This window comes from Felis catus, chromosome F1 (assembly GCF_018350175.1).
Source record: "Felis catus isolate Fca126 chromosome F1, F.catus_Fca126_mat1.0, whole genome shotgun sequence".
NCBI classification, from domain to species: Eukaryota; Metazoa; Chordata; class Mammalia; order Carnivora; family Felidae; genus Felis; species Felis catus.
The window spans coordinates 12,033,751-12,056,144 of NC_058384.1; the positions used below are offsets into that span (position 1 = coordinate 12,033,751).

At 39.4% G+C, this 22,394-nt stretch overlaps 1 protein-coding gene across 1 annotated transcript in view; it reads right to left on the bottom strand.

The window, feature by feature from the left end:
- F5 (coagulation factor V) overlaps positions 1–22,394 on the bottom strand; it is a 75,423-nt gene that overhangs the window by 34,118 nt on the left and 18,911 nt on the right. The window contains exons 4-7 of the mRNA XM_011290903.4: positions 9,157–9,369; positions 7,803–7,946; positions 5,100–5,321; positions 3,423–3,588 (exon numbers count right to left, since the gene is read on the bottom strand). Coding sequence (XP_011289205.3) covers positions 3,423–3,588; positions 5,100–5,321; positions 7,803–7,946; positions 9,157–9,369 — 745 coding nt within the window. The remainder of the gene's footprint in view (positions 1–3,422; positions 3,589–5,099; positions 5,322–7,802; positions 7,947–9,156; positions 9,370–22,394) is intronic.

The window sequence follows — 22,394 nt, forward strand, 5'->3', positions numbered from 1 at the left end:
AAACAAAAATTGTATATATTTGAGAAGTACAACATGATGATTCATATATGTATATATGTGATTACCATAATTAAGGTAATTAACACTTCCATCACCTCACCTAGTTACCATATTCGTTTTTGGGGGTGAGAATACTTAAGGTCTACTGTCTTAACAGATTTCAAGTATACGATACCAACTATGGTCACCATACTGCTTATTAGGTCCACATTTAAGTGAGATCAGGAGATCATACAGTATTTGTCACTTTGTGTTGGGATGTGTCTTAGCAGTATGTTCTGCAGCTTCATCCATGTTGTTTTAAGTGGCAGGCTTTCCTTCTTTTTTAAGGCTGAGTAATATTTCAGTGTGTGTGTGTGTGTGTGTGTGTGTGTGTGTGTGTGTGTGTGTGTGTCTGGGATTTTCTTTCCCCATTCATCCATCACCAGACCCTCAGGTTGTTTCCATATCTTGGCAATTGTGAATAATGATGCAATGAACATGGGGCACAGAGATCTCTTTAAGGTATTGCTTTCATTTCCTTTGGATATATATTCAGCAGTAGGATTGCTGGATCTTGTGGTACTTCTATTTTTGATTTTTGGAGGAGACTTCTTACTATTTTCAATAATGGCTATGCCAAATTACATTCTCACCAACAGTGTACAGAGTTCCATTTTCCTCACATCCTCACCAACTCTTGTCATCTCTTTTTTTGTGGTAGCCATCCTCACAGGTATGAGGTGATAATCTCACTGTGGATATGATTTGCATTTCCCTGATGACTAGTGATGTTGAACATCTTTTCATGTATCGATTTGCCATTTATATGTCTTCTTCGGAAAAATGTCAACTTAGGTCCTTTGCTCATTTCTAAAAGTTTACTTTATTTTTTAAAAGATTTTATTTTTAAGTGATTTCTACACCCAACAAGGCGCTTGAACTCACAACCCTGAGATCAAAAGTCCTACCCTCCACTGACTGAGCCAGCCAGGCACCTACCTTCACCCATTTTAAAATCAGGTTGGGTTTTTGTTTGTTTGTTTGTTTGTTCTGCCATTGAGTTTTTTATATATTTTAGACATATGGCTCACAAATATTTTCTCCCATTCCATAAATTTCTTTTTCATTTTGCTGATTGTTTCCTTTGCTGTAGAGGAGCTTTTTAGTTTGATGTAGGCCCACTTATTTTTGTTTTTGCTGCCTGTGCTTTTTGTGTTATACCAAAAAAGAATCATTGTCAAGATCAGTGTCGAAAAGCTTTTCCCTTACCTTTTCTCCTTCCATTTATTTCTTTAATCTATGTTGAGTTAATTTTGTGTATCCTATAATCTAAGGGTCCAATTTCATTCTTTTGCATGTGGCTATCCAGTTTTTCCAACATTATTTATTAAAGAGACTATCTTGTCCCCATTGTATATTTTAGTGCCCTTGTCAAAGATTCATTGATTATATATGCATGTGTTTATTTCTGGCCTCTATTCTGCTTCATTGGTCTGTACTGTTTGATTAGTATAGCTTTGTAATACAATTTGAAATAAAGAGTGTGATGCCTCTAGCTTTTGGTCTTCAGTACAATATTGTTTTGGTTATTCAGGGTCTTTGTGGTTCCATATAAATTTTAGGATTGTTTTTTTCTATTTTTATGAAAAATGCCTTTGGAATTTTGATAAGGATTGTATGGAATCTGTACACCACTTTGATTAATATGGATATTTTAACAAATTAATTCTTCCTATCCATTAACATAGAACATCTTTCTATTTGATTGTCTCTTCTTCAATTTCTTTCATCAGTATCTTACAGTTTGTGGTGTATAGATCTTTTACCTCCTTGGGTAAATTTATTCCTAAGCATTTTATTATTTTTAATTCTATTGAAATGGGATTATTTTCTTAATGTCTTTTTTGTATATATTGCTGTTAGTTTAATAAATGCAACCTATTTTTATACATTGATTTCACATCATGCAACTTACTGCATACTTTTATTAGTTCTAATAGATTTCTGGTGGAGTCTTAAGAGTTATCATCTGCAAAGAGAGACAGTTTTGCTTTTTCTTTACCAAGTTGGATGTCTTTTATTTCTTTTTCTTGCCTGATTGCTCTGGGTAGGATTTCTAGTAAGATGTTGAATAAAAATGGTGAGAGTAGTCACTCTTGTCTAGTTCCTGATCCTACAGAAAAAGCTTTCTCTGAGTATGATGTTAGCTTTGGGTTTATTATGTGAAGGTACATTCCTTCCATAGCTTACTTGTTGAGAGTTTTTATCATGAAAAGATGTTGAGTTTTGTCAACTGCTTGACAAATGGTGCTCGTGTCAAGACAAAGACCAAGTGGGACTGTGGTTGAGTCCAAAATGGGACAAGGCTGTTTCCAAGTTTGTAGATGGGAGCACTGTCAGAAAACCTACCTCCTAAGCATGAGGTGCCTTCTAAAAATATCTCTCCTTGGTCTTGGCTTCCACTGGGAAGATCCTGGAATTTCTCAAATCCTACCTGGATTCCAAAGCTCTCACAGAAGCACTTTTGTTTGTGGCAGCTGTCAAATTACTACTGTTATGGAGGGATACGATCGGGGGACCTCCTAATCTGCCATTTTTTCCTCCCTTGACTTCTTAATCTAAAAAATATATCTTGGGCAACTTTTATATTAGTATAGAGAGAGTGACTACAACCTCTTTTGAAAACAGAGGCATAGTATTCCATCATACAGACGTGCCATAATTTATGAAACTAATTTCCTATTGGAGGGCATTTTAGGTGGTTTCCAAACTTTTGCTACTACTAACAGTGCAAACATCCAGTACGTACACCATTTCACAGGTGAACAAGTATATCTATATAGTAAGTTCCCAGAGCAAGATTGCTGGGTCAGAGGGTACGATGCATTTACAATTGTGAGCCTATGCATTTGTAACTGTGATGCGTATTCCCAAATCATCCTCTAGAATGGCTGTACCAATGTACTCTTCCACCAACAATGTGCGCTAGTGCTCGTCTCCCACAGCCTTGCCAACAGATTGTATCATCTGCACTTGTGGGTCTGAGAGGCGGAAGACAGTATCTCAGTGAAGTGTAATCTGCAGTTCTCTTACGGTGAGACGATTTTTCAAGCGTTTGAGAGCTACTTGCCCTTCTGAATTTCTCCCCACTTCTGACAGCCTTTCTAATCTACAGAATAAAAGGTGTGTCTCACCTGGAGCATTAAAGTAAAACCAACAGAAAATGTTCAACAAGTGATCACTGCTGTTACTAGCCACTACCGCTGCTGCTGCTGAGTTCCCTTGGTGAGTTTAGAATAATTCCAGGTTGATTTGTACAAAAAGACCTGAATCCAATACATGTATTCCCTTGAGAGATGTCAGTTCATGACAGTTCATGCCATGCCTTTAGGACTCTGGGACCTTTCTTTACACAGTGGTTAAGACCCCCCAAAACTCACTTGTCCATATTCGCTGGTATTATTGGTGCATAGTCCCAAATGACTTCCTCTGCAGCAATGAAGTATTCCCACCTCTTAATGTGCCGCCTCTGGTCGCGAGTTAGTTTCTTAGGATTCCTGGTTTTCTTTGCACAGCTTGCAATGTCTATATGAGCCTGCATCCCAGCTGAATTAGAATGTAAGGGCAGGGAGAGATTTTGAGAGAAGAAACTGAGGCTGGTCAAAATGTAAATCTTTTAAATAATAACAGTAAAAGTAATGCTCAAGCAACTTCTGAACGTTTTGGTCTATAGTTCTTTTAGCACAGTAGAGAAAGGGGCAAGAATAAAAAGCAAAGAGAGGATGGGTTAGGGAAGAAATTTGGAAAGATTTCCTTTGCTTCTTTTAGAGGAAAAAAAATGTAACTTCCAGATCCTTAAAATCTTATGACTTGGGTCTTGTTGACTTCTCATTTTCCCTGTCATCTGTCTCTTTATTTGTAAAATTGAGATGATAATAATAGTACATGCTGTATAAAATTGTTGTTAAAAATTAAATAATATAAAAAGCACTTAACCTTAATAATGTTAGTTTTGTTAATTTTTAGTTAGTTTTTTTAATTATTTGGGACTCTATCTTCTAGGGGTATTATGACAATTTCATGATTTCAAATATAATTTTGACTGCTCAGTGTGAACAGGAAACAAAATGACCCCATCAAAGTGTCCCTTTCTTATGGGTCTGGCTTTTGTATACATTGTTTTGGTACCAAAATAATTTTCTATAGCGATATCATTTACTTACATTTTAGTCTCTGTTTATATAGACCTTCTTCCCAACAGCTTTTTTAACATTTATTTATTTTTGAGAGACAGAGAGAGACAGAGTATGAGCAGGATAGGGGCAGAGAGAGAGGGAGACACAGAATCCGTAGCAGGCTCCAGGTTCTGAGCTGTCAGCAAAGAATCTGACTCTGGGCTCAAACTCACGAACTGCGAGATCATGACCTGAGCTCAAGTTGGCTGCTTAACCAACTGAGCCACCCAGGCGCCCTCCTTCCCCAACAGTTTTAAAACAACAATGTGTAATAATAGAACAATTAGTTATTTTGTTTACATGATACCACATAACAACCTGGGCTGATTTGTTTCCCCACCCAAATCAACTGATATTCTTTAAACTCACTGCTCAGCTGGTTTAATTCTATGTTTTTTCCATTAAACACACATCCATTGGGTTCTTCCTTGTCCCAGGCTTTGTGTTCATCTTGTTATAAAAGATAATCTTTTCATATTAAATCTTCTGCACTTTCTGTAACTTAGTGCTTCTATATAGTGCTTGCAGATGTTTTATTTGTTCTGGCACCTAGGCTTTTTTTTTTCTTTAGCTACATACTAAATACCCTCAGGAAGAATATCTCTATGTATGAGTTTATTTCCTTCCTTCTTTTTCCTTTTGAGGAAGTAGAGCCCTCTTTAGTTTTTGCTTCATTTTAAAAAACCTTTGTCAATTTCCCCACTTCCTCCAACTCATGCGTTATATTAAGTCTAAGAGCAGAATAACTAAATTCTGTTCTCAGGACTAAGCATATATGTCTGGGGTGTGGGTGGCTTGAAAGGGCAAAGGAGAATGAGGGAGTCAGTGCCTGGGAAGAAAGGATCCCATGTTCACAAGCAAAACTTTGGAAGAATTTCTTGCCTTGAAAATGACTTGGGAAGAGAGAAGATATGATCCACTTTCCCTTTGGGCCCACAGTCATGTTTGCGGTAGTGGACGTAGAACTGACAAGGGTGATGGCTGAGATCTTATGATGATTCTGCTCCAAGACCTGGCCGTTGAAATGAATGGAGAACAGTTCTGGCCCAGAGCTCATTCCAATCAGATGCCAGCTAATGTGGTCATGGGCACAAACAGTGATATCTGAGAGGGAGAGATGGGGAGTGAAACAGGCAGTCAGCACTTTGTGATAAAAAAAAAAAAATCACTCATGAGCTATGTACTGAGCACCTGCTATGCATCAGGCATTGTTTCAAGGGGTATAGACACTCCAGTTGTGGTTCCTGCCCCAGCAAAGCAGACATCTGAGTGACGGGCAAGCAAGTGGTCACAACTTAAGTGGTACGCAGAGGTAAGAATAGAGCCCACAGATGAGGAAAGTTAGTTCAGAAACACAAGGATTGCTAAGAGATGAGGCCAGGGAGGGAAAGTAGGTCACCAACCACCCTGGTTCACCTGGGCCTGAGGAGTTTCCCAGAATGCAGGACTTTCAGTGTTAAGACTGGGAAAGCCCTGAGAAAGCCTGGGCAGCTGGTCACTCTAGAATCAATCTGGGCTCAATTGGAGGGAGGCACCAGAGCCTCCAATAAGGCTGAGTTCAGGGGCATAAACTTCTCAACTGGATAGAGGTCGAAGCTCTGCCTAAGGGAGAGATGTGACGATGCTTTAAGAAATTTTTAATCACTTCTTTAACCACTTGTTGATTGTTTAAGTGACAAGGCAATGAATTCCTCTGTGGGATATAGACTCTCCTTAATGCAGTAGGCCACTAGGAGCATTTCAGGGATGAAGTAATGAAAACTGAGAATAAAAGCTGAGTTTTGCTCCTTCTTTGTGCTCACAGTGACTGGGAATGTGCTAATTTTCTCTGTGGGAGATTCTAAGCCTCCTTCCATCCTTGACTTGGGGTTTAAATTTCAGATCCATAATTACCAGATGCGACATTATGGAGCTGAGAATCAGTCCCTTACCTGCAGAGAGACTGAGGGGCTTGTATTTTTTAGGAGACCATTGTAACCAGGCAAGAATTTCTAGTATCATGGATGAGAACAAGAAGCTAGAAGCTGCAAGCAAGAAGCTAGAAGGTAGAAGGCTTTGATGGAAGTATTTATTTACCCCATAAAAAATGCTTATGCTGAATTAAGCATTTGATAACATCTGTATTAGAATTTATCATATATTTAATTTACCATGCTCCAAAAGACAATTGCACAGCATTAACTTTTCTCAGTTTCTACTAATGACCCCCTATCTTGCCTCTCCTAAGCCCACATACTCTCTTTTTTTTACTATAAGTTCATAAACTCGATGCCCTGACCGAATTACTAATTTTTTTTGCACGTAGCTTGCTTTTGTTTGACTTCTACATACTTACACAAATGATTCACTGTTCCAGGACACAGATACAATGTCTCCTTGACCACTCCTCTCTAAGGATTATGGCACTGGAAATGCTACTTTATATGTAAAAAAAAGAAAATTCCTCCACACCCCTCTGCACCAGGATAAATGGTTGATCCATTTTTGTAAATAGGCACATTTACAATGACGATGGATTTCCAAGGGCCACACTAAGCTAGAGAAGTGAGCAAGGCTTGAACGCAGACCTCCTAAGATAGAGGGCAATTAACTAAGTTTTGGAACTCTGAAGGGAGAAACCAGAGTCATCGGAGTATGTTTGTAACAACAAACTCTGGGAACAACAAACAAACTCTGGGAAGACAGAGTCAAATGAAACAGAATGCAATTTAAAAGCAATATCCAGACCTCCACTCTTGACAAGTTTGACAAGTTTCATTTTTAGTAAGCAAAGCCACTTGTGATTTTCAGATACAGAAAATGACCTCTGAGAAGTATGGACTTCTTTAATAAAATAATATTCTCATTTTCCATTCTTTTTCCTCAGGATCTTTGGTTCCAAGTCATTTCTGTTGGAAGGGTGGAAGAAGTCTGGATGGGAATCAGTTTTGTTGTTTTTCTTTCTCTTAATAGTGGCTATGATTTTGCTTTTCCACAAGAACCTCCACACAGATGGAAAGAGAAAACCTCCTACATGCCATTGACGATTCCTCATCCATCACCTTGTGAAATGCCAGTGGTAGTTTTGTATGTGGGGTCCTTCTCCTAATCTATCAACCTTCACTGTGCGTGTATTCCTTGTATTCTTTCTGCTGACCCTTCTTGCCAGGGATTGACCTTGACTTTCTGTTTTGCAAGGCTTCCTTTGTGGAAGAAGGCATGGTCACCACGAAGCAGGGACCACAGAACTCACTGAAGGAGACTGAGCTAATATCTTGGAGGTCTTCCTGGAGGCACAGGCCAAGGTGACGCCTGCTCAGAACCTTACATATAATAAGGCTGCACACTCTTCCTCCTAGGTAGCTTCCAATTGTTTGTTGTATTTGTTGTAAAAAAAAAAAAAGAAAAAGAAAAAGAAAAAGAAAGAAAGAAAAGGATGATAGAATCTGGAGAACCACTGAATTCGATTATGTTATCTTTCTGACCAGGAGTTGAAAAACAGCAAACATGAGTATGGTCACCTTCCGTGGGGCTTTAAGGAAAACAGCGGGATCAAAGGCGCTAATGGTGCTGCTGTGGCCGGGTAGCGTGCGGCCCGCGGGTTACCTGGCATTGTCCCGTTCACGTAACCATTGACCGTGTACATTACAGACGATGACTGGCTCCAGCTCTTGCTTTCGTCAAACACGGCAAACATCAGCACGTGTTGTTTGTCAAACATCTTCTGAATCCCATCCTCAGTCAGGGTGCCTGTGAAAGAAAAGACACGCTTTTTAAGCATCCTAGACACAAGACTCTCGTGAGGTACTCCTACATAGGAAAAAAATCTAAGGCAAGCAATCATAATAGCTTTAAGAAATTCTTATTTTAAAATACAGCATCTTTAGCAAGTAATAATGCCTAGAAGCTTATTAAAATTCTGGTGTCCACCTTAAGTATTTTCTTGGATACCTCAGAGCCTTGAGGAATGGGGACTTAATGGCAAATTTGATCTGGCACAGAGAAAAAACATTTGGGGCTGTCAAGGCTTCAGGAAAAGCGTTGATTTCCTCCAGTATCAACAGGCCCATAAATAGGTATTTTAGCTCAGTTGGCCAAGGACGTTTCAAGTTTAATATAGCCATCTTGCCTGGACGTGTAGTGGGACAGCAGGTCAAGATTAATCCATTCTCATGTGAGGAGGAAACACAGCTGAGAGTCAAATAAAAGAAGAGGTTTTTATAAGTTTGAAATATCTTTTGTCAGAGCCATCACGGTGTCTTTGATAGGCCAGGCAGTGAAAACATGTGTTTGTGCAGTGAACAAATGAATTAGGAAGGTATGTATATGCAGTATGCCTGTATGTACAGACAGACGCTGAATCAATCACATTATTTCCCACAGTGCAGTTCGCTGTGGTAGTTTGTTGTTTTAATGGAAGACGGGCTGAATCCTTTGGGGGTGTAAAATGAAAATTCACGCTTGCTCCTAAGCCCAGCCGATGAAGTTTTGTTATAAAGTCAACTGAATATGTTTGAAACCTGCCACCCAAAGTGTTCAGCTTGTTTATAAGACAGGAAGCTGGTGTTTTGTGTGTTTGTAAACCAAATTACCAACCTAAACCTCAGGTACGTTAGTCTAAGTTCTTTCCAAGTACTCTCAGCAACATATAGGCTGCTTTACACTTTCAAAGAGACTTGGCCTTGAGGTAAGTGTTAGGGTCACACAGGCAGGGCATTGGAACATGCTCTCAGACAGAGGTTTACTTGGGAGAGTCTCCCAGCACTGAGATGAAGGAAGGATTAGGGGAAACACGAAGATTCCAAACCCTCAGACAACCAATGTCAGGCAAAGAGCTGGCGTCCCACCCCCTTCTCCCTCTGCCTGATTTACAAAAAGGTACCAAGATTCTCTCAAGCCTCATTGCATGAGAGCACTTCTTACCCTTTCAACATCTTAATCGTTGCTGATTTTTCCTTACCTTTCTTACAAATAAGCAGAGGTCCAATCAGCCCAGAGTTGAAGTCCTGTACCAAATTTTCATAGGAGTAATAGGTGTGTGTGAGGCACGGAGGGTCATTGTGCGTGGGCCCGCTGTCCTCACTGATATTCCACACATAGGTATATTCCTGGCCTGGAGCTATAGCATCATCCAGCTTTTCCACAGGGAATGTGTGGTCAGAGTAAGACGCACCTGGAGAAGAAAAGCGTGAAAACATCTGGACAGTTTCTGAGGACTACTTTTTCATCTTCTTCAAATATGGGGGAACGTCCGATCTCTACAGAGATGTATATACCTTTCCACAGTGGACCTGCATTAGTTGGAAAGATTCACATATACCCACTTCTGTGTTTACGCAGTTGTAAGGGTTTTGCATCCATAGTGATCTGAGGTGAATAAAAAATGCTACGAGTATATTTTTGTTAAAGTTTAAGAAGTTAATTTTACAGGGTATCTAAATGATTATTACTTAAATAAAATCAGAGAGCTGAATCACCTTTGATTGGTAAATCATCTCAGAATATGAGAATGGGTTCTATTTCTTTAAAAAAAATTTTTTTTAATGTTTTATTTATTTTTGAGACAGAGACAGAGCATGAGCAGGGGAGGGGCAGCGAGAGAGAGGGAGACACAGAATCGGAAGCAGGCTCCAGGCTCCGAGCTGTCAGCACAGAGCCTGACGCGGGGCTCAAACTCACGGACCGTGAGATCACGACCTGAGCCAAAGTTGGACGCTTAACTGACTGAGCCACCCAGGTGCCCCAAGAGAATGAGTTCTATTTCTATTTTCTCTCTCTATCTCTATTTTCTCTCATCTTCCACTTAACTTCCTATTAGCATGGGATGGGAGTATACCCAGAGCTGTTTCCATATTGTTTTGTGTTTCTTCTGTATTTCGTATCTTCTTCCCAACCTCTGCCACCCTCAGCCCTGTCTGATCGCTGTATCACACTTCCACCAACTGATCAGTCTCACTTTCCCCAGAGCCTCCGAGTCCAGCTCCTCTGTGCAGTCTAGCTGCCCTTGCGAGTATGAAATGTGTCTACCTTCTGAAGTTCAGATGTCTTACTCCCGTCTTTTGTGTACCTGAAGACCGACCGCTAACATACGTACTTGGCTTATGTACGTACTTGGGTTTCCGGACTGGTGGGGGATGTAGAAATGGGTCTTCCTTATTGAAGAGAGGGAGCTAGGATTCTGAAGATGAAAACAAGGGCAAAGGCTTGGGCGGGTCATTCAACAACAAAAGGAAGATGTGGCCAGAGATGAAGCAAAGGAGGTCAGGAAGGGTAGAGGTCAGTATTGTAGATAGCCAAGTGCCTGAGGTGTGCCGCGTTTAATTAGGTGAAAGTTTCACTATCACTATCTGGTGCCAGAATTTCTCTTGTTCAGTGCAGCAGCTTGACAAATTTGAGGCGGAAGGGAGATCATCAGAGTGTAGACATTGGCAGACAATTAGGATCAGGAAAAAGGACTAAGACATTTTATGTGATGGGGTAAAGGGCCAGTGCAAACTATTCTTACGGAAGTGACTGTGCTTTTTGAAAACAAAGGATTGATTTCTTCCCTTCCATTCTCTTTCCTTGTTCCTTTTCGTCTCTTTATTCCTCCTTCTCTCCCTTCCTTCCTCTCTCTTTTTCTGCCTTTTATCATCTTTATTGAAGTATAAATTGCATACAATCAAATCCACCAATTTTAAGTAGAACATTTGCTGAATTTTGACAAATGTATATAGTTGTAGAGCTACCTCCACAATCAAGGTACAGAATAGTTCTATCTCAAGGAGGTTCCTTGTGCCATTTCCAGTCAGCACCTTCCCTTACCCTCTGGGCCCAGCAGCTACTGCTCTGCTTTCTGTCATTATAGTTTTCTTTCCCATAAGGACATACAAATGGAAAAACACATTATACACCCCCTTGTGTTTGTTAGTGTTAGTATGGTAGATCTTTTTCCGTCTGTTACTTTGTCATGTCTTTGTCTTTAAAGTGGATTTCTTAAATTCAGCACATAGTAGGGTGTTTCTTTTTACCCAGTCTTACAATTTGTCTTAGTTGTAGTGTTCTGCCCATTTGCTTATAATGTAATTATTGATATGGTTGAGTGGAAGTCTATGATCTTGCTCTTGTTTTCTATTTATCCATCATGTCTTTATTCCTTATCTTTCTTGCTTTCTTTTGGCTTGAGTATTTTCTTATAGTTTCTTTTTATCTCCACTTATTTTATTAACTTCACTTTGTTTTCTTAGTGGTGCCCTTCAGCTTACAAGATACAACTTTAACACCGCAGTCTACCATCAGATAATATGGTATCGTTTCACTTATAAGAAATTTGCAATAGAGGGAGGGGCCAAGATGGCGGAACAGCATGGAAGTTTTTGTGCATCTCTCATCCATGAAATACAGCCAGATCAACAGTAAACCAACCTGCACACCTAGAAAACGGATTTGAGGATTAACACAACAATCTGCACAACCTGAACCACAGAACTCAGCAGGCACATGGCACAGAGAGGTGAACTGGGGGAGAGAGAAGCCAGAGAGGGTAGGAAGCTGTTTTTGCTTGTGGAGAGAGGATGGAGATGGGGGGAGAGTACGGGAAGGCACCCCTCCCGCCCCCCCCCAGAAAGCAGCTGGAGAGAAAAGGAAGAGTACGCAAGGGACTGAACAAAAAAAGGGAGAAAGAGGGTTTAAATTCCATTAAGACTCTACAAACAGGAGGAGCACAAAGTCTGAAACTCTGTAGCTCGATACCTGGTGGTGCTCTGGTGGGAAGGGCAAATCCCTGGGAGCAGAGAGTGAGGTCCAAGGGGTCCTCAGGCCACATGGGAGAGAGGCGGTTCCCCTGCAGGAAGGATACCTGGTAGAGGCTATGTGGCCAACCCACAGGCAAAGGTCCCAGCGGACCCCAGAGAACAACCACATTCGCTGGTGCTAGAACAAGGTTGTTAAAGGTGAAGCCTGGTGCCAGATGTGTGTTGTGATTTTCCATAATCCTTGAAAAGCTGCTGCTACACAATCACGTGAACTTTTCCTTGGGGGGGGGGGGCTGGCACTGAGCTGCAGTCTCTGGGCATCAGCAGCAACACGGTCCCATGAACGTTCCTGGAGGCAGGCAGCCACCAGGCCATTGCTCAATGAGACCCTCCCCTAGAAGGTCTGAGCAGGTCAAAGTCACAGTCCCACAGAAGTGAGGGGTTGGGAAACAGCACCACATCTGAGATAAAACTCAGGAGAGAGGTGCTGCCTGGCAGGCTGATGGCTTGGTCACGAACAGTGTAAAAGCTGGGAGTGGACAGAAGCCTGAGACAAAGGAGGGGTGCTTGATTGCCGGTAAGGGAGAGCACAGAGTTCTGATACTAGAGACTAGGTAGCTGGGTGATGCCATTTTCACCCCTCCCACACATGCGCATACCTGCCTACGTGAGCCACAACAATCCACCCCAGAAAGCTAATCAGCGTCATCTAGTGGAGAACAGAGTCATTACACTAAGCCCCACCCAACTGGGCCAACCGTGCTCTTGAGGACCTCTCTGCCTGCCTAGTTTACAGACTATAAAGTACTTCATAGTTTGACTTCCAGGGGAAACCGATGTAATTTCAGTCATACTTCAGTCTGTTTGCTGATCCATCTATTCAATTTTTTTTCTTATTCTTGAATAAAGAGAAGATATTTATTTTTATTTTCCATATTTATTAAAAAGATTTCTTTAATTTTTCTACTATATTTTTTACCTTTTTGTAAATTTTTTAAATTCTATTTTATTTCTATCATTTCATTTTATTCTATTTCACTGTATTCATTTTTTTCAAAATTTCAAACGTTTTCTTCTTTTTTTCCTTTTTTTTTCTTCACCTTTTTTCTCTAATCTACCAAGCTCCTTTCAACAACCAGACCAAAACACACCTAGGATCTAGCATTCTTTATTTGATTTTTTTGTGTTGTTTTTAATTAAATTTGTTTTACTTTATTAATTCCTTTTCTTCCTTCAAAATGATGAAACAAAGGAATTCAGACCAAAAGAAAGAACAGGAAGAAATGACAGCCAGGGACTTAATCAACACAGATACAAACAAGATGTCTGAATCAGAATTTAGAATCACGATAATAAGAATACTAGCTGGGGTTGAAAATAAATTAGAATCCCTTTCTTCAGAGATAAAAGAAGTAAAAGAAAGTCAGGATGAAATAAAAAATGCTGTAACTGAGCTGCAATCTCGAACAGAGGCTACGGTGGCAAAAATGGTTGAAACAGAGCAGTGAATCCGATACAGAGGGCAAACTTATGGAGAACAATGAAGCAGAAAAAAAGAGGGAGACTAAGGCAAAAGAGCACAATTTAAGAATTAGAGAAATCAGTGACTCAATAAAAAGGAACAACATCAGAATCATAGGGGTCCCAGGAGATGAAGAGAGACAAAAAGGGGTAGAAGTTTTATGTGAGAAAATCATAGCGGAAAACTCTCCTAACTGGGGAAAGACACAGACATCAAAATCTAAGAAGCAAAGAGGACTCCCATTAGATTCAACAAAAACCAACCATCAACAAGGCACATCATAGTCAAATTGACAAAATACTTAAGCAAAGAAAGAATCATGAAAGCAGTAAGGGAATAAAAGTCCTTAACCTATAAGGGAACACAGATGAGGTTTGCAGCAGATCAATCCACAGAAACCTGGCAGGCCAGAAAAGAGTAGCAGGATATATTCAATGTGCTGAATCAGAAAAATATGCAGCCAAGAATTCATTATCCAGCAAGGCTGTGCTTCAAATTAGAAGGAGAGATAAAAAGTTTCCCAGACAAGAGTGTGATGCTAAGTGAAATAAGCCATACAGAGAAAGACAGATACCATATGTTTTCACTCTTATGTGGATCCTGAGAAACTTAACAGAAACCCATGGGGGAGGGGAAGGAAAAAAAAAAGAGGTTAGAGTAGGAGAGAGCCAAAGCATAAGAGACTCTTAAAAACTGAGAACAAACTGAGGGTTGATGGGGGGGTGGGAGGGAGGGGAGGGTGGGTGATGGGTATTGAGGAGGGCACCTTTTGGGATGAGCACTGGGTGTTGTATGGAAACCAATTTGACAATAAATTTCATATATTGAAAAAAAATTTAAAAAAAAGTTTCCCAGACAAACAAAAATTTAAAAAGTTCATGACCACTAAACCAGCCCTACAAGAAATTTTGAGGGGAAATCTCTGAAGGGAGAAAAGACAAAAAAACAAAACAAAACAAAACAAACAAACAAAAACCAAAAGCAGCAAAGACTAGAAAGGACCAGAGAATATCACCAGAACTGCAACTCTATAGGCAACATAATGACAATAGATTCATATCTCACTCTAAACGACAAAGGACTAAATGCTCCAATAAAAAGACATAGGGTAATATAACGGATAAGAAAACAAGACCCATCTATATGCTGTTACAAGAGACCCACTTTAGACCTCAAGACACCTTCAGATTGAAAGTAAGGGGATGGAGAACCATCTATCATGCTAATGGTCACCAAAAGAAAGACAGAGTAGTTATACTTATATCAGACAATCTAGACGTTAAAATAAAGACTGTAACAAGAGATGAAGAAGGACATTATATCATAATTAAGGGGTCTATCCACCAACAAGACCTAACAATTGTAAACGTTTATGCTCCAAATTTGAGAGCACCCAAATATATAAATCAATTAATCACAAACACAAAGAAACTCATTGACAGTAATACCATAATAGTAGGGGACTTCAACACCCCACTCACAGCAATGGACAGATAATCTAATCAAAAGATCAACAAGGAAAGAATGGCTTTGAATGACACACTGGACCAGATGGACTTAACAGATATCTTCAGAACATTTCATCCTAAAGCAGTGGAATACACATTCTTCTCCAGTGCACCTACAACGTTCTCCAGAATAGATCACATACTGGGATACAGATCAGCCCTCAACAAGTACAAAAAGATCGAGATCATACCCTGCATATTTTCAGAGCACAACACTATGAAACCCGAAATCAGCCACAAGAAAAAATGTGGAAAGATAACAAATACTTGGAGACAAAAGACCATCCTACTAAAGAATAAATGGGCTCACCAAGAAGTTAAAGAGGAAATTAAAAAGTACAAGGAAGCCAATGAAAATGATAACACCACAGCCCAAAACCTCTGGGACACAGTAAAGGTGGTCATAAGAGGAAGTATATAGCAATCCAGGCCTTCCTAAAGAAGGAAGAAAGGTCTCAGATACACAATGTAACCTTACACCTTAAAGGGCTGGAAAAAGAACAGCAAATAAAACCCAAAACCAGCAGAAGACAGGAAATAATAAAGAATAGAGCAGAAGTCAATGCTATTTAAAGAAAGAAAGAAACAAAAAAACCCCAGTAGAACATATCAATGAAACCAGTAGCTGGTTCTTTGAAAAAATTAACAACATTGATAAACCACTAGCCAGTTTGATCAAAAAAAAAAAAAAAAAAAAAAAAAAAAAAAGGAAAATACCCAAATAAGTAAAATCAAGAATGAAAGAGGAGAGATCACAACACTGCAGAAATAAAAACAATAATAACAGATTATTATGAGCAATTATATGCCAATAAAATGGGCAATCTGGAAGAAATGAAAAATTCCTAGAAACATATACACTACCAAAACTGAAATGGGAAGAAATAGAAAATTTGAACAGACCCATAACCAGTAAAGAAATCGAATTAGTAATCAAAAGTCTCCCAAAAAACATATGGCCAGTGCCGGATGGCTTTCCAGGGGAATTCTACCAAACATTTAAAAAAGAGGTAACACCTATTCTCTTGAAGCTGTTCCAAAAAATAGAAATGGAAGGAAAACTTCCAAACTCCTTCTATGAAGCCAGCATTACCTTGATTCCAAAACCAGACAAAGACCCCACTAAAAAGGAGAACTATAGACTAATTTCCCTGATGAACATAGATGCAATTATCCTCAACAAGATATTAGCCAACCGGATCCAAAAATACATTAAAAAAATAGTTCACCACGACCAAGTGGGATTATACCTGGGATGCAGGACTGGTTCAATATCCGCAAAACAATCAATGTGATACATCACATCAATAAAAGAAAGGACAAGAACTACATGATCCTCTCAATAGATGCAGAGAAAGCATTTGACAAAATACAGCATCCTTCCTTGATAAAAACCCTCGAGAAAGTAGGGATAGAAGGATCATAAAAGCCATATATGAAAGACCCAATGCCAATATCATCCTTAATGGGGAAAACCTGAGAGCTTTCCCCCTAAGGTCAGGAACAAGACAGGGATGTCCACTCTCACCACTGTTATTCAACACAGTATTGGAAGTCTTAGCCTCACCAATCAGACAACACAAAGGAATAAAAGGCATCCAAGTTATCCAGGAGTAGGTCAAACTTTCACTCTTCACAGATGACACGATACTCTATATGGAAAACCCAAAAGATTCCACCAAAAAACTGCTAGAACTGATCCATGAATTCAGCAAAGTCGCAGGATAGAAAATCACTGCACAGAAATCGGTTGCATTCCTATACACCAATAATGAAGTAACAGAAAGAGAAATCAAGGAATCGATCCCATTTATATTTGCAACACAAACCATAAAATACCTAGGAATAAATCTAACCAAAGAGGTGAAAAATCTATGCACTGAAAATTGTAGAAATCTTATGAAAGAAATTGAAGAAGACAAAAAAAAAATGGAAAAAGATTTCATGCTGCTGGATAGGAAGAACAAATATTGTTAAAAAATCAATACTACCCAAAGAAATCCACATATTCAATGCAATCCCTATCAAAGTAACACCAGCATTCTTCACAGAGCTAGAATAAACAATCCTAAAAATTGTATGGAACCAGAAAAGACCCCGAATAGCCAAAGCGATCTTGAAAAAGAAAACCAAAGTAGGAGGCATCACAATCCCAGACTTCAAGCTGTATTACAAAGCTGTAATCATCAAGACAGTATGGTACTGGCACAAGAACAGACACTCAGATCAATGGAATAGGATAGAGAACACAGAAATGGACTCACAAACGTATGGCCAACTAATCTTGGGCAAAGCAGGAAAGAATATCCAGTGCAATAAAGACAGTCTCTTCAGCAAGTGGTGCTGGGAAAACCTGACAGCAACATGCAGAAAAATTATCCTGGACCACTTTCTTACACCATACACAAAAATAAACTCAAAATGGATGAAAGACCTAAACATAAGACAGGAAGCCATCAAATCCTCAAGTAGAAAGCAGGCAAAAATCTCTTTGACCTTGGCCACAGCAACTTCCTACTCAACACATCTCTGGAGGCAAGGGAAACAAAAGCAAAAATGAACTATTGAGATGTCATCAAAATAAAAAGCTTCTGCACAGCAAAGGAAACAATCAGCAAGACTAAAAGGCAACCGACAGAATGGGAGAAGATATTTGCAAATGACATATCAGATAAAGGGTTAGTATCCAAAAGCTATAAAGAACTCAATACCCAAAAAACAAATAATCCAGTGAAGAAATGGGCAAAAGACATGAATATACACTTCTCCAAAGAAGACATCCAGATGGCCAACCGACACATGAAAAAATGCTCAACATCACCCATCATCAGGGAAATACAAATCAAAACTTCAGGAGATACCACCTCACACCTGTCAGAACGGCTAACATTAACAACTCAGGCAACAACAGATGTTGGCAAGGATGTGGAGAAAGAGGAACCCTTTTGCACTGCTGGTGGGAATGCAAACTGGTGCAGCCACTCTGGAAAACAGTATAGAGGTTCCTCAAAAAATTAAAAATAGAACCACCCTACAACCCATCAATTGCACTACTAGGTATTTATCCAAGGGATACAGGTATGCTGTTTCAAAGGGGCACATGCACCCCAATGTGTAGAGCAGCACTATCAACAATAGCCAAAGTATGGAAAGAGCCCAAATGTCCATCGATGGATGAATGGATAAAGAAGATGTGGTATGTATGTATGTATGTATGTATGTATGTATGTATGTATGTAAATGGAGTATTACTTGGCAATCAAAAAGAACAAAATCTTGCCATTTGCAACTACATGGATGGAACTAGAGGGTATTATGCTAAGCAAAATTAGTCAGAGAAAGACAAATACCATATGACTTCACTCATATGAGGACTTTAAGATACAAAACAGATGAATACAAGGTAAGGGAAACAAAAATAATATAAAAACAAGGAGGGGCACAAAACATAATAGACTTTTAAATATAGAAAACAAGTAGAGTTACTGGAGGGGTTATAGGAGGGGGTTGGGCTAAATGGGTAAGGGGCATTAAGGAGGAATCTACTCCTGAAATCATTGTTGCACTATATGCTAACTAACTTGGATGTAAATTAAAAAATAAATGAATTTAAAAAATAAATAAAATTAATGCTTTTGTTAAAAAAAGTAATTTTCAATAGTATATTTTCATTTCCTCCCTCCCAGCCTCTGTGCTATTTTGTATTGTACATAAATTTTACTTCTGCATTTATAATATACCCCATAATAAATTGTTATTATTTTTGCTTTAAAGTTTAGGTAATTGATGATCTTTTCAAGAGATTTAAAATGAGGAAGAATTTTCTCTATATTTAGCCATTTCTGGAGCTTTTTATTGCTTCTTGTGGATCCAAATATCCTTTTAACATGATTTTTTTCTGATTAAAAGACTTTCTTTACCATGTTTTTCTGGTCTGCTAGTGAGAAATTATTTCTTCTTTCCGTGCCTAAGACAGTCTTTATTTTGTTTGCTTTAAAAGAGTATTTTTGCTTGGCATGGAATACTAAGTGGGCAAATGGCCCTCTCCTACCCCACACCAGTACTTTAAAGAGATCTCTGTCTTCTGGCTCGCATTGTTTCTAATGATGTCTACTGTCATTCTTATTTTTGTTTCTGGGGTTTGTTTTTTTCAGTGCTTGTAACATTTTCTCTCATTCTTTTTCAAAGCTAGTCAAATTTATTAGTGGGGGGTTGTATACCAACTTCAGTGACACTAATGTTAATAAGCTTGATAACCCACTACCATTGGACCAACCAACATTTTCTGTTTATCACAGGTCTTTAGCAACTTGATTATGATGTGCTTTGGAGTGGTTTTCTTCATGTTTCTTCTTCTTGGTTTTGTCAGGCCTTTGTAAGCTTATAGTTTCATCACATTTGGGAATTTTTTATCCACTATTTCTTTAAATATTTCTTCTGTTTCTCCCCATTCTAGGATTCCAATTACATATATGTGATGTCTCTTGATATTGTCCCATAGCTTAGTGATGCTCTGTTCATTTTGTTCAGTCTTTTCTGTCTTCATGATTCATTTGGATAGTTTTTATTTCTATATATAATATTTTCTAATATTTTCTTCTACAGTGCTGTTAATCTCAGTGTACTTCCCATTTCGGCTCTTGTATTCGTCTGTAAAGTTTCCACTTACGTGATTTCATACCTTCTGTCACTCTTCTCATCATGCTCTGGAACATATGGAGAATATTTATAATAGCCTGTCTTAATGTCTTTGCCTGCAAGTTCTATTATTTCTTTTCTCTCTGGATCTGTTTCTTTTGATTAAGTATTTTTTGGTTATGGGTCGTATTTTTCCTGCTTCTTTTAATGCTCGTTAGTTTTTATTAACCTTGTGAGTTTCACATGTTGGTTGCTGGATTTTATTGCATTCCTGTAACTAGTATTGAGTTTTATGCTTGTCACCTCCAGAGCAGTCTGCAGCCTAGACTAATGTTACCCAACTCCTGTGCCTTCTGATGATTCTACTCTCCCGAGTGCCCATTAATTAGGCGGTCTTTCCACTTTTGATGATGGGGACATAAACTATGTTTATGTGTGTGGTCCAGGGAGTGTTCTGGCTGTTTCTGTCTGGTGGTATTTTCCTTACCTTCAATACTTTCCTCACATGCACATGCAGATCAGTATTTAGTTGAAGACTCGACAGGACCGCTGTGTAGATTCTCAAGAACTCTCTTTGTGTCTATACCATCCTCTTCAGGATTCTGCCCTATAAATTACAAGTTCCAGCCACTTTGGCCTACCGAAAGTCTCTGTTTCCTTAACTCCAAGAGACTGTTGAGCTCACCATGAGACCATCCTCTTTGTGCTATGCCCTGGAAACTCACTCAAGGCAGGGAGCTTGAATACTCATAGGGCCCACTTCATTTGTTATTCTTCTCTCATGGAGGATTCTCTTGTGTTGTCTGTTGTTCGATGTCTGAAAACTGCTGTTTCATACATTTTGTCTGCCTGTCTAGTTGGTAAACAAAGGGTAAATCTGATAGCTCTTTTCCAAAAGCCCAGGTGTGAGATGTTAAATTTCTACATAGAATATTTTACATTGCAGCCATGTCAGCTACCCTTGTTTAACTGCCCATCATCAGGAAAATCTATTCTACTCACAAACACTCATGTGAGCTTGCAAGGCATCGGCATATTTTGGGGCTCCCCAGATGGGAGTGGGAAATAGGCACATGCATCCATCATCAGTGAGGCATTCAGGCACAGCAGCAACATGCGTTACTGTACAACATAAGGTTCTGAGCATAGAAGCCATAATGTAGAAGAGTTGAGTAGGTGTAACTAGATTTACTTACGTATCTCCATAGGGCAGAGCATCATCTTTATATGCATGGGAGAGAAAAGAACCAAACGAGATAATATTATAGTCATGATATCAGTCTTACAGATGGGAAACAAACATGGATTTTAACGCTCTCAGAAGCTGCAGTTTAATGCTGGGGATTCAGCTGGTGGCACACGGAAAAGAAAACCAGTCACAGCTGGACCTCAAAGTCTTCACTAAAGACAGGAAACTGAATCAAGTTACTGTTCACGCAACACAAATCCAACTGCGTTCACTCATTCTGGAAAACTTCTAAGTGTTGTCTTACTCATAGGGAAAAGTCCAAGTGTGTTACCATGGCGGCTGAAGTCATCCGTGAGTTTTCCCAGTCTACCTATCCAGGGTAATCTCCCTCCATACCTCTAAGCTGTGTGCATTTTGTACTCCCACAGCAACCTACTGCCTCCAAAATATATCCCAAGTTTGCACTCTTCTCTGTATCTTTACTGCCATCACCCCAGGCTAAAGCTATCGACTCCAGAATTAGCCTATTAACTGGGATTCTGGCATAAGAGTACCCTCCCAATCCATTTCCCAACCTGTATCCAGAATGATCCCTCAAAACTCCAGATCTTACTTTGCCATGTTCTTGCTTGAAATCCTGATAATAGCTTCTACTTTCACAAAATTCTTAACATGGACCGCAAGTCCCTGTATGACCTACCCCTACTTCTCTCTCCATTCTCATCGTGTGTGACTTTTCCCCTTGCTTACTACATATCACTCTCTTGGGCCGCCTTTTAGTTCCCCAGACAAGCCTTTCCATCCTACCTCAGGGTCTTTGCAGATACTACTCCCTCTGCCTAGAGTGTTCTTCTCTTTCTTCCTTTTGACAAATGCATGCTCATCCTTTAGATGTAAGCTTACTCCTGATCTCTAATTGTGTTATAGATTTTTTTCTTTTACTTCACTCATTATAATTTATAATTAAATGTGTGTGGCATTGCATGATTAATTTCATTTTCTCCGACTAGATAACAACTAGTTGTATCGTGCATATTCGGTCACCAGAATGTAAGCAACTCAAAGGCAGCTGCTGGATTGTATTTGTGTTAGCACGTCTGGTGCCTTTCACAGTGCCTGGTGTGGAGAAGGTGCTCACTGAGTGTTTATGGAACTCTTAAGATATAAGGTCCTGTGGGCTAGAACCAAAGCTAGCGAGTCTTAGCTCACAGGTGTTTTGTTAGGATTGCATGGCATTAAAACAAATTAAATGCCAACATTAACACTATGTAGATATCATATAAGAATCTGGATTGCTCTCTTCTCTTAAACAACAGCAACAACTAAAGCATGGACATTTCACGACACTGAACCAAATTCCTGTATCCAGGAATTTGCCTGACCTGATACCTGGTTACCGCCTTTAGATAGGGCAGTGGCTCTGTGATCCCCAGTCCCTAAAGGACACATTTTTTTTTCATTGAATTAGCCTCCTGACTTCTATAGGCATCTGAATTGTGACCCTCGTGCTAGTGAAAAGCTTAACGTGGCATTCTGTTGTATCTTTTCTTCTCCTCAAAGATAGTTTGACGCCGATAAGCAATATTTATTCTAGGCTGAATTCTCACT